At 47.8% G+C, this 12,168-nt stretch overlaps 3 protein-coding genes across 5 annotated transcripts; 1 reads left to right on the forward strand and 2 right to left on the reverse strand.

Annotated features, from left to right (window-relative positions):
* Positions 1–1,008: 1,008 nt before the first annotated feature.
* On the reverse strand, positions 1,009–4,030 carry mmadhcb (metabolism of cobalamin associated Db). Of its 3 annotated transcripts, none has more exons than XM_017039812.2 (8): positions 3,873–4,030; positions 3,267–3,321; positions 3,030–3,171; positions 2,486–2,706; positions 2,278–2,377; positions 2,040–2,170; positions 1,769–1,855; positions 1,009–1,558 (listed from the first exon to the last, which is right to left on the reverse strand). In XM_017039812.2, the coding sequence occupies exons 2-8, from the start codon at positions 3,282–3,284 to the stop codon at positions 1,364–1,366; spliced, it is 894 nt and encodes a 297-aa protein (XP_016895301.1). In that variant the 5' UTR covers positions 3,285–3,321; positions 3,873–4,030; the 3' UTR covers positions 1,009–1,363. The 3 variants fall into 3 exon arrangements, with proteins under 3 accessions (XP_016895301.1, XP_008327179.1, XP_024919673.1); XM_008328957.3 differs by lacking the exon at positions 3,873–4,030 and adding an exon at positions 3,673–3,844; XM_025063905.1 differs by lacking the exons at positions 3,030–3,171; positions 3,267–3,321; positions 3,873–4,030 and adding an exon at positions 2,894–2,996 and having other exon boundaries at positions 2,486–2,721.
* A 161-nt stretch (positions 4,031–4,191) lies between these two features.
* nmi (N-myc (and STAT) interactor) lies at positions 4,192–7,473 on the reverse strand. Its single transcript, XM_008328958.2, has 9 exons — positions 7,290–7,473; positions 7,152–7,205; positions 6,694–6,852; positions 6,483–6,599; positions 6,152–6,314; positions 5,756–5,862; positions 5,407–5,593; positions 4,712–4,815; positions 4,192–4,503 (listed from the first exon to the last, which is right to left on the reverse strand). The coding sequence occupies exons 1-9, from the start codon at positions 7,323–7,325 to the stop codon at positions 4,300–4,302; spliced, it is 1,131 nt and encodes a 376-aa protein (XP_008327180.1). The 5' UTR covers positions 7,326–7,473; the 3' UTR covers positions 4,192–4,299.
* A 43-nt stretch (positions 7,474–7,516) lies between these two features.
* Positions 7,517–12,076, forward strand: ubxn4 (UBX domain protein 4). The gene is made up of 13 exons (XM_008328960.3): positions 7,517–7,744; positions 8,144–8,246; positions 8,357–8,385; positions 8,509–8,627; positions 8,832–8,922; positions 9,044–9,146; positions 9,521–9,575; positions 9,666–9,830; positions 10,294–10,421; positions 10,658–10,760; positions 10,965–11,096; positions 11,178–11,392; positions 11,511–12,076. Exons 1-13 carry the CDS (start codon positions 7,663–7,665, stop codon positions 11,647–11,649), a joined length of 1,464 nt encoding a protein of 487 aa, XP_008327182.1. The 5' UTR covers positions 7,517–7,662; the 3' UTR covers positions 11,650–12,076.
* Positions 12,077–12,168: the final 92 nt, after the last annotated feature.

Consider the following 12,168-nt stretch of genomic DNA (forward strand, 5'->3'; position numbering starts at 1 on the left):
GGGTGGGGCCAACATGTTCGTGTTTCACAGTGGGAGCAGAATTGTCTTCAAACTAGTGAGTGAGACTGAGAGGGTGCAGTAAAGAGCAGGTGCTGCCCCCGTGTGGCCACATACAAAGAGTAGTTTCTCTGATGGGGAAAAATGAAATAATCACAGTATGTCTCCAGCTGTGTTACACTGCACAGACAACAGGCTTGTTACTGCAACCATGACTGCCTCATGTGGCAGTTTGAAGTATTACTCCTGACCTCTGGTACCTCACAGTATCTCAACTTTAGCATGTGTTAGTGTTCCTGACTTAGCATTGATCACAATGTCTGAGCGAAGCAGGGGGAGGAAAGGGTGGAGGGGACTAAATGAGAACAGCTAACAACCTAACAACACCCACTGAGGGGCTGCGTTCCCCTGCCATGGCTTTGAAACTTTCTTTCTGCAGCACTCAGACATTTTTGTTCAGGGATTAATGGGCTCTGACCCTTTTTTTTGTGGGGGGTGTGGGGCCACTCAACTGGGGGCTAAGCAGACTCCCATTCAGGCAGTAGTGTCAATCAACATCCACCTTCTAATCTAGAGAGGTCAGCTGCCAGGATCACAGGTGGGGGGGTGATTGTCTGAGGACCTGATTGGTTTTCTATTTATTTGATTGAATTCACTTGGAGACGGTGGACTGGGGGTTCAAGCCCCACACTGATGACACAGCAGCAGCAGTAACAGCTGTATCTGAGAGCTAATGCTAAAGCTAATGCTAGTTTGATTCATGTTGAAGATGTGAGCAGAAAAACACTAATAAATATCACGGTGATCATGTGAGTAAAAACCATCGCAGCAGGGAGACTCTCACTGATCCAAACACAGAGGGGAGGGGCCGGAGAAGAGGAGGGGGTGACAGGGTTTAGGCTTCATCTGGTGAGGGCTGCCCTCTAGTGGGCGGCTTTAGTCACATCAACAGTTCAAAAAAATATTTTGGTATCAGTTTGGCGTGTTCGGTGCGTTATAACCAAAGCAACATTTTTCCAAAGACTTTTATTTTGACAAGACATGTGTCGATAGGTGAGAATCCAAAGCTTATTTTTCAAAATAAATATTTCACACTGGTGAAAACAGAAAAAGGAATATATTTCTATGGAACCATTTCTATGATCTACACCCTGAAACTGGTCCGAGGCCCAGAGGTTGGGAACCAATCAAACAAACCGTGTTACACATAAATGTGTCTAAAGAAAAACATTTCACCGTGGTTCCAGCAGCGTCAGCCGCTGTCACCTGTGTGTGTACTGTATACTACTGGAGTATATCACCAACAGTAGTACTCAGATTGTACTACGACACCCGTGTTGGACCCACAGTCTGACTGAGCTGCTGTTCAGCTGCCCTGCAGCCTCTTCATGACAGAGCTGGTGGGCGGAGCCTCAGTGACGATGGTACCGACAAAGACGTGGGTCCCCCACAGACGGTGTCCAATCACTCTGCAGCAGCCCAGGTCTTCAATCTGGAAGCCCAGGTGACGGTAGCGCTCATCCGTCTCGAACAGTGTGTTGTTGGTGTACGGACCGAAGAACTGGAACAACAAGGTCCACAGATTATCCCTGCACCACGGCAGAACCCACCTGGACCAAGACCCAGGTCCCATCTGGACCCTGTCTGGGAGCACTAACCCTGGATAGAAACTTGTGAATCATGTGATAATATAAACAGTGGTCCAACCTGTGTTCAGGCACTCAGAGTTGGACCAAAACATTACCAGAACCAGGGCTGATGTGAGACTCACCGGCAGGCCACAGGATGGCTCGATGAAGTCCGCCCAGAATCCTTCACTCTGCAGGGCCGAGCAGATCTGCTGGGCTCCGCCCACAAACTACACAACAACAACAACAACAACTTGGGCTCCGCCCACAAACTACACAAAAACAACAACACAGCTGCCGTCAACCAGTGAGCAAAGCATTACCATGGAATACATTCAACACACAGGACTGAGCAGAGTCAACTGTTCGACCAACTACGACCTGCTGATGTCATCGACCCCATCATTGGCCCACCTTGCTGAGGAGCACCTCCCTCTCCTGCTCCACCTCTGGACTCCACGCCGTCATGTCGTTCACGGTCCTCTGAGTAACCGTCACCACAGTGAGAGCAGAAGGCGGAGCATCAGGAAACATCATCTGGAAATCTGTGCAAACAGACACAGAGAGAGAGAGAGGGAGAGAGAGAGGACAGAAAGTGAGCTGCTGCTCTGGGTCAGAACCACAAAGGAAGACTCTGAAGAAGGTTCTGGACCTTTCTGCAGCTGCTGGGGGCAGGGCTGGATGGAACACTCCACGGTGGAGTCGTCGAAGCACTGATCGGACCTGCTCATGTTCTGAGGATCCGCTTGGTCCTGACACACACACAACACACACACAGGTGCCTTCTGTATTAAAGGGAAATGTCATAGAAAAGGTGCTGCGGACCAGAGGTTTGTTCACGTTTCAATCATCAGACTTACAGAGCCATCCTCGGTCAGCGTCAACTCCTTCTTGTCACCACTAGATGGACACAGCAGTCCCTCAGGACCTGTGGTTTTCTTCTTCTGCTGCTGCTGCTGCTGCTGCTGCATGGTCAGCCCCTCTAGGTGGCAGTCAAAACCCAAGTTTCCAGGCAGCAGGAACCTGGAGTCCTGGAGTCCCAGGAAGTCCAGGTTCTCACTGGACTCTGCTTTTTTCGGTTCTAATGAACAAGAACAAACATGAAGATGATGAAGACGATGATGGTGAATACTACATTGTCCTCGTCACAGAAACAGGGTTTCATTTCTGTCTAATGAACCAAAGATGTCAACCACAACGCTGCTGTGGCAAAAGTTTTAGGCAGGTCCACACACAGTAGTGACTTTGACCCTCCCACTCCTCACCTCCAGTGGTACGAAGAACAAGAACAAACATGATGATGATGAAGACGATGATGGTGAATACTACAGTGACGGTTTAGGAAGGTCCACACACAGTGTTTGACTTTGACCCTCCCACTCCTCACCTCTTTACCAATCGTACCTGTGTCGGGACTCGGACCTCTGCTTGGTTTTTCACAGCCTGATAATATCGTAGCAGCGAAGGTTCTGGCTCCAGTCACACGATTTACCAACACGTGGAGGGCAGGGATATATGTGACCAGCTGAGCTCTGCGGCACAGCACCTGGACAGAGGACAGGACCACAGCACAGGCGTCTTTAGACCAACAGGACAACAGACACACCGGAGCAGCACAAGTGGACACACACAGACTCACACCTGTCTCACACCAGCCATCCTGGTGAGTCCGGGTTCCTGGGGTCCTGGTGTGGTCCTGTAACGGTGAAAAGTCAAGAACAGGAACTGTTGTAACAAAGTTGACGTCATTCCAAGCACCAACGTGGTGCCCGTGGCGACATAGTCTGACATATATTTCTATATGCACCTTAGGTAGTCCATGGGGGGCACCTGGTAGCCCCCCATGGACTACCTAAGGTGCCCGCAGACTATGTTCTTAAAATAAAACCAGTCAACAAGAGGGTGTAATAAAAAAAAAGAAATGAACTGTTACTGTGCTTTTTGAATCAGTTACACCTGCAGTGATATTCAAATGAGTGTAAAGACGACGGTAAGAAGTGCGTCTGTTATGTCTGTTAACGTCTGTCCCAGAACTGATTATTATTACATTGTTTGTGAAGTCTGTATCAAACAAGTAGCTCTCTATGTCACGAAGTTGTCAAAACGGTTGGAGACCGTGACTAAAGGACAGGGTTACGGTTCAAACAGTCCGACAAGAACACAGTCCGACATGAAAACTGTCCGACATAAACACAGTCCGTCATGCAAACTGTCCGTCATAAACACAGTCCGACTACAACAACGTACCCGGATGTGTTTTTTTTCCCCTCAGCTTTACAGACGATGTGGATTCACAGCCAACCTGCTAACAACCGCAAAGAGTTCTTCATTCACAAGTGTTTCGATCAAAACTTGACTTTGACTTTGAGTCTGAGCATGCGCGCTACCAACCGACGTGGAACTCTCTGCATGGAAAGGCGCCCCCTTCTGTTTCGGAGGACGTAGTGGCTCTACGCTGAAGCGTTAAAATCACATGCTTTTGTTATTTATTTTTTTCAACAGTCTATATACAATGGTATAAACAGTTTCCTTGTCCAAATATGAATAAAATAAATGATTCCAGGTGTTCAAACTGCCAATAATAAACTTTATTAAAGTGTCTCCACAGAATCACAACAAAATTAAAACTTAGAAGAAACCATTTTTTTTTCTGTGACTGATTTTTCTGACACTTTCAATTCTCTGTCTTCACTGTGTCGTTGGAGAATAAAGCCCGGACAGCGCCCCCCACAGGCACATAGTGAAGGCTCTCTATCTCCCCACCACAGTTTCCAGGTTTCTGGAAGTAAATCTCCAGCTGGTCCTGCAGCTCCTCCTCGTCAACTCTGTTTTTGATGTTGTCCAGGAGAACTGTGCGTTTTGTTGAAGCACAGAAGGTCTGAGAAGAACCGCACACACACACACACACACACACACACACAGGTGTTTATTAAACCGCAGCTGGTGTTAGGCCACCGCTGCGTCCTCAGCTCCAGCAGGGACACAGTACAGACCATGAAGACCTGTGTGTGTGTCCCAGGCTGGAGGTCAGTGGACGGTCAGTGGACGTACACCTGTACAGACTGTAACCTGCGTCAGCGTCTCACCTGGAACTGTCTGAGCTCCTGTCGGTGAATGTTTTCAATCTTCACGCGCACCCTAGTGTCCAAATCCACAGAGTACCCCCCCTTGATGGCCAGGTGCTCTGCAACTACACACACACACACACACACACACACCTGTGAAGTGAACATCAACAACATTTTTTCACTCATTGTCCAAAACCTGATTGTGGACCTGGTACCAGGCGGGCCTTCATCCATCCATCCATCCAGCAGAACACCGACAACGGGCCTTCATCCATCCATCCAGCAGAACACCGACAGTCCACTTATGTCCATATATGGACGTAGACTTTATTTCCTGCTCTGATGCCTGTGTTTAGTTCAACTGGCTTAGCATTGACTACACATCACATTAGGTCGACTGTGAGATTCGTCTCCCGATCAGTGAGTCACAAAACTCTGATCAAAACATCCATAAAAAAAAATAACCAGATGCAAAAATTAGAACTTTTTTTGACCCACTCAAAAACCGTCGAAAAAGATCGTACTGAGCTGCAGTTTGCAGAAAAGATTTTCTACTTCTGAAACTGTGAAAGTGTGCATCCAGCACGGGGCAGTGTACAACGTACAGCTCCACATCCTGTCAGGTTTGAATCGTGCTGATTTACAAACAGTGAAAAATTAAAATACACATTTGAAGAGACTGGTCCACAGGTTGGACACACTTTGACTCTCACCCCCTGGATTGAGGAAGGTAACGTGGGCGGTGCCCGTCTCCCTGTCGTACACCAGGCTGTCCACCTCCCCCCCTCCTCTGCTGGGTCTGGAGAGACTGATCTCCAGCCGGTCCTCCAGTCTCCCCTCTGAGCAGGAGGCTGGGATGTTGGAAACCTTCACCTCTTTGGTGGACACGTTCAGATGAACCTTCACAGGTGAAAGAACACAGAGGTTACTGAGAGCACAACTTCTAACATGTGAGTGTTCTGCCCTCTGCGGCCCTTCTTCTTCTTCTCTGGTCATTTACTGCCACCTACTGGCTGTTCCACTGGTTTTGATCAGTGTCAACAGATCTGCTGTTTTAAGTACCTCAAACTGAACCCAAGGATTCATCCTTATCTTCTGTGGTTCCACATCCACCGTCATGTTCTCACAGGGAACAGTGCACGAAGCAAGCCTCAGGATCTGAGAGGCCACTGGGGGAGAGACAGTCAGTCAGAGAGACAGTCAGTCAGTCAGTCAGACAAGTTTAGTCCATGATGGACAGTAACAGACTATAAACTAGGCCAGTGTTTAAGTTAAGTTTAAGTGTTTAACTTTTTTTCTGGGGACCCATATTTTAGTCACGACCCTAACCTCCTGAAAAACGAATGATGCTTGGGACCCACCTGAGGGTCACGCCCCAGTCTTTGGGAAACAATGCACCAGGCTATACACTGACAATTTAACTGCACAAATACAATACATATACAAACATATACAAACCTTGCTCCTCCTCAAAGGTGATGAGAGCCTGTCCCCCCCGCAGCAGCACCGAGGGCATCTGTCTGAAGACAAACACCCCTCTGATGAAGTCCCCCTCCTGATGGTGGTCCTCGGGGGCCTGACGGGTGAACTTGACATTTATGTCAGGGACCTGGACACGGACCTGATGAGATCAGTCAGGAGTTAGCATCGAGCTAACGTCAGCAGTGTAACATGTCTGGTTCGTCCAATCAGGGAGCGTGTCCAAGGGCAATTGACATGTCACTGGTGGAACTGTCATTCTAAGAACAGGGTTAACAACTAGCAGTGAAGCTACTGAAAATCCTCGGACCTTAAAGTTCTCCCTCAGCCTGACCGACTCTTCTCTCGCAGCCTCCAGCTTAGCCTGCAGCGTCTTCCTCTTCTCTAGTAAGTCCTGGTTCCTTCTCTGCTGCGTCAAGACCAGTTCCTGCAAAAATAAAACAGTTTTTTTTTATTTCACAGTGAAGTTCCTGGTTGCCCACACCAGTAGTACAGCTGGTCCTCCTGCAGCAGAACTTCACCTCCTGTCTGCTCATGTTGGCAGCGAACTCCCTCTGAGCTTCATCTCGTTTTTGTAACAAGTCCGTCATCTCCTTCTGGGCTTTGGTTTTGACATCATCAACGTCAACTTTGTCAAAGATCAACCGCGTTTTGACGTCATCAGCTTCCTTCACCTTAGCCTGACAGGTCGGAAAGGAAGGAGTCAGACAAAGAGCACTTGTTCTGTTCAAATACATATTTTTATCATATGGTAATTTGGTTTGAGAGAGAGAGAGAGAGAGAGAAAGAGGGTGAGAGAGAGGTGGGGGGCGAGCGTACAAAGTACTTTACCTGAATAACATGACAACCGTCACTTTAAATAATTACATGGTACTTGAATATTACTTTAAATCCCCCTCATGTTTAGTAGAGTATCTGTAACTCTAGCCCCTTGTCTAGATGTGCAGTACTTCACACAGCAGTACTGCAGTACTCTGACCTTCCATGTCTCCAGCTCCTGCTGGGCTTCCTGAAGTTGACTTTCCTCCTCCGTCTGTATCACAAATAAACTCATGTTATTAAAAAAAAGTACACAACTCTACACTGGGGGGGGATAAACGTCATTTTTAAGTCGTACCTTTTCATTTCCCTGCTCAGGATTCACATCAGCCATAGTTGACAAGTGGAAACCAACGTCAGTCGACACCGAGGTCTGATCCCGTCCTGGAGCTCGAATTCTCCCGCAGCTCTTTTATTTATTTATATATTTATTTATTTATTAAAGGAAGAAAAGAGAACAAAGCAGAAACGCGTTCGCTTTTCCTCTAAATGCTCTAAATGAAAAGTGAAACTACCCATGGCTTCCTGCAGTACCACGAATCACCACTGGGTCACTGAAAGCTCAGCGGCGCTGATGACGTTGAGGTTTGACGACCTGCTGTAAACCCTAGCTTAGCCGCTAACAGTCAGCCACACCAAGGATTCAGTACAAAAGAAGGAAGCTGGCCAACATGTTGTGGTTTGAGGGTTCGATTCCAGAAGCCATTAACTCGGCTAAAGGGCGGGGTCTGGTGTTTGTCGTCGTCATTACAGGTAACCTTTGTACATTTGTGTCTGGTCGCCTTTGCTAACGTTAGCATCGCTGTATAACAACTCATAGCAATTAGCTTCCACTGACGTTAGCCTCCACTCAGACTGTCAGTTGTCATAGAAGCTAAATCATTGTAGCTGTTTAAATGAACAACCGACCCGCGAACGACTGGAGTCTGAGGGTCGGTTTGGTTCTATTGTCGATCAGAACAGATGTTCGTACCGTGACGTGTTGACTGTGGTCATACCGAACACCGTCCGGTCGGTGCACCGGGGTACTTTAAACTAGAGTGAGTGGAAAGTAACGTTATGAGGGTCTGTGGTCAGGCAGCACTGACGCCGTCTGTTAGCCCTGACACCGTGACGGGCATCTGTACCACCGCTGTCTGTCTGTCTCCTCAGGTGAGGATGAACAGTCTGCACAGCTGATGTCCAGCTGGGAGGACGAGTCCGTCTCACAGGTGGCTCTCAACTGCTGCGTGGCAATTAAAGTGGACATCAAGAGGTATGACGGACGAACCCACGACCTGCTGGTCCAGACACAGGGTTAGCCAGTGACAGGACTTTTGTCTGTTGATGCTGACACTCGGCTGTTGATGTGTTCTCTCTTCACAGTGAGGTGTGTGTCCAGTTCTCTCAGATCTGTATCCTTTTACCCATCGTTTATCTGCAGATTGTTTGACTGATAGAGTAAAAAAAAAAAACACAAAAATTGGTGACAGTCAGGTGAGTTCAGTCAAACCTCCTTGACCTCTCACTCTTTGAAGACCCGGTGCTGTGTGTACCGTCCAGCTTCTTCATAGGAGAGAATGGAATTCCCCTGGAGGTCATCGCTGGCAGTGTGTCTGCTGAAGAACTGCAGAAACGGATCCACAGAGTCCGACAGGTCGGGTCTGCCCCTTCACTTCCTTAGTGTTTCTAGCAAAATGCAAATATATATATATACATTTCAGCCTGCAAGATTCATTGAAGTTTTCTCCAGAATTTCTTTAAAAAAAACACAGACGTCACCTTTAAATGCACATGAAAACTTTCGACAGAAAGCTGTGTCTGACAACTGACTGATAAATGTTTTCCTTGAAACTCTCAGATGCACGTTCAGCAAATGAAAGGTGAGACAGACGTGTCGGAGACCCAGAACAGCACAGACACACACTCTGCTGTGGCTTCAGCTGCTCCGGGTGAGTGAGACAGGTTCACTGAGTCATGGGGGGAGTGTGTGTATGGAATTGGTTTTTTTTTTCATGAATAAAAAAGTCACATCTCATTACAGACGGTTACCTGTTTGTGTCTGTGGTGTAGTGTCTGTGTCCAGTCCAGAGAACGACGGCAGCGTCACAGCCTCAGTGAGTGAAGACAACGCTGGTTCAGATGCTGAAGAAAACCTGGAGACAAAGGTGGAAAGGTAGAAGCACAGACACACAGTCCTTGGTTCTGGTTCTGGTTCTGTTCAGTATTTTCATGTTTATTATAACAATATTAAAAAAGTCACATCTCATTACACTAAAGATATTTGAATTATTGAACATAAATCTGGTACCGGCACCACTGGTGGTACATTGGCTCCCTCTGCTGGTAGTGGAAGAGAACGAGATATTCAGAGGCAGTATCACAGTGCGATTGCATCAATTAATATTAATGTTTTAAAGAATAAAACAATTACAAAATTATGAAAATATTTATTTACCACTCTCTCACCGTGTGGACAAGTCATACGTCAGTAAAGGAACATTTTCCAACTCTGCTGGTGGTTGACAAATGTTATCTTTTATCATTCAGGATAAACAAGAAGTTGGAGGAGAGACAGGAGCAGAAGAGAAAAGGAGAAAAGGAGGTGAGGCTCACTCTGGACCTGTGTGGTCACACAGCAGCTCTTCATTACTTCATTACAGTCCAACTAAGAGCTGGTGTCACTGTGCTTTAGGGTGAGATCAAGAAGGAAGTGGACCGACGGAAGGTTTGGAAAGAGATGCAGGATTTCAAACGGAAGCAGGAAGAAGATAAGAACCGGCGTCTCATGGATGAGAGGAACAGAGAGAAGGCCGAGGAGAAGGCAGCCAGAGAGCGGGTCAGACAGCAGATCGCCTTGGTAACCTTTTTTTTTTTCTTACCCACCCTTGAAATGTCTCCGTTTGTGATACTTACGTTCAGTTGTTGGCTGTGGTAACGCTGTAACGGCCGACTGTGTTTATCCACTCAGCTGTTGTTCAGCTGTTCTGTACAGTAGACCCCCGAAATACGAGGTTTCCAAGTTACGAGTCTGCAGCTGTGGTTACGAGTGTTCAACCGAGCTGCATTTTTGTCTCTCGCTGGGTTATTTTACTAATTTCTATAGCAAATATATAAAATGTTTTCTGATTTATTATTGTTTTATATGATCAATATATTTGTTTATGTTTTTGATGTTTAGATGGGGAATCGAATTAGTGAATAGTATATTTCTGGTACGATTGATGGGTTTTAGTTATTTTTACATCTTCACCTTCACCTTCATCTTCTTTGTTCTCCTCGGCCAAGTGTCTGACCTCCTCTCTGTTCCTCCTCTTCTGTAGGACAGAGCAGACAGAGCAGCTCGATACGCCAAAACCCAAGAGGAGGAGAGCGCTGCCAGGCAAGCCTTACTGCAGGCCCGGCAGGCGGAGCAGGACGCTAGGAAGGAGGTCACGGTCAGACAGAGGAGGTACAGTGAAGGAGACCGTCAGTCAGACGACCGCGTCGTCACTGTCAGTCAGACGACCGCGTCGTCACCGTCAGTCAGACGACCGCGTCGTCTCCGTCAGTCAGACGACCGCGTCGTCTCCGTCAGTCAGACGACCGCGTCGTCACCGTCAGTCAGACGGCCGTGTTAAATGAGTGGTACAGAGTGATGGATGTCTCACACACACCTTTCTCCTCTGTGTGTTTGCGACACAACAGCACCATAGCGAGGATACAGTTCCGCCTCCCAGATGGCTCGTCCTTCACCAACCAGTTTTCCTCACAGAGCACACTGCAGGACGCTCGGCAATTCGTTGTTCAGGTCAGTTACCTCTCTTCTAATTTGGAACATGCTCCTTTTTTTTTTTTTTTTTTCGTCTGACAGATAGGGGGCAGTGCAGATGTAAATGTACGTGGTGCTCCTGCCTAGATGCAGATAGATGTGGGAGGGGGTTGTGGTGGGAGGGGGAGGAGGAACACGATCCATGAGTGTCGGAGAACGTCTTCATTCTGACTGTTGTCGCAGGAAGTGGGAAATCGCTACGGTAACTTCTCCTTGGCGACGACGTTTCCTCGACGGGAGTTCACCAACGAAGACCTAAACAGAACTCTGCTGGAGCTGGACCTGGCGCCGAGTGCCTCCATCGTTCTGCTGCCGGTGAGAGCGTCTGACCCTTGACCCTTGACCTTGGTACTGACTTCAACAACGCTAATGCTGACCTGACGTTATCTGCCTCAGCATTCAGGTCAACCTGCCAACGCGGTCCGTCACTCGTCAGAAGGGGGCATCTATGCAGTTCTGGGCTCGCTCCTCTACCCCCTGCTGGCCGTCTGGAGATTTCTCAGTACTTTCCTCTTTTCAACTCCACCTGGTCCTCCACCAACATCCCAAGGCTCCGCCCAGCAGACGACCTCTTACACAAACGCCTCATCAGCCTCAGACAAAGCCAAGAGGTTAGAAATGTCCAGCGGGCGGCGCTCTTTATTCCCTCGTGTTAACGATTGTATTTTACTTCACGCCAGTCGATCCGTCGTCACCCGGTGGAAACTCATCCTCTTCTTTGTCTTCCAGAGAAACTCCCTCCAAGGACCAGGTGGAGAAGAAGCCCAAAGACTTCAAGAAGGACGGGAAGGTGTGCAGACTGAGGACTCAGGAGGACAGCGAGGACGACAACAACACCTGGAACGGCAACTCCACGCAGCAGATGTAGACCAGGACCCGGTGCTTTCTCTTCAACGCTCACTTCTTCTTCTGCCCGTCTTACCTTTTTCGTAGATCTACGATCTCCACGTGGCGCCCGTTTGGTCAGGTGACTTCTGACCCGCAGCAGCGACTTAGATTATAAACAGGAAGTGACATCAGTAACAGCCTGTGTGTGAGGTCGCCACAGAAGACCCCTCTCCATTCACGTTATTATTAACTGTGTGAGAAAAAAAAAAAAACTTAACATGACGACTGAAGATTCCTGTGGGCGACACCTAAAGGCTAAATGGAGAATTACAGGAATAAAGAGAATAAAAATCTAATGATGAGAAAAAATAGCGTAGTGATGTGGTGCAGTCTGAGGCTTCACCTGGTAACGAGGGGCTGCTGGTGTTGTCTCACCGTAGGTGAAATAAAGGCTTCATTAAACTGCTGAACGACTGGACCTTTGATGAGTGCTCACACACACACACACACACACACACACACTTCACAAAGTAAATATTTAGTTTGTTTTCCTCGTTCC

The sequence above is a fragment of the Cynoglossus semilaevis genome, chromosome 16 (assembly GCF_000523025.1).
Source record: "Cynoglossus semilaevis isolate Cse_v1.0 chromosome 16, Cse_v1.0, whole genome shotgun sequence".
NCBI lineage: Eukaryota > Metazoa > Chordata > Actinopteri > Pleuronectiformes > Cynoglossidae > Cynoglossus > Cynoglossus semilaevis.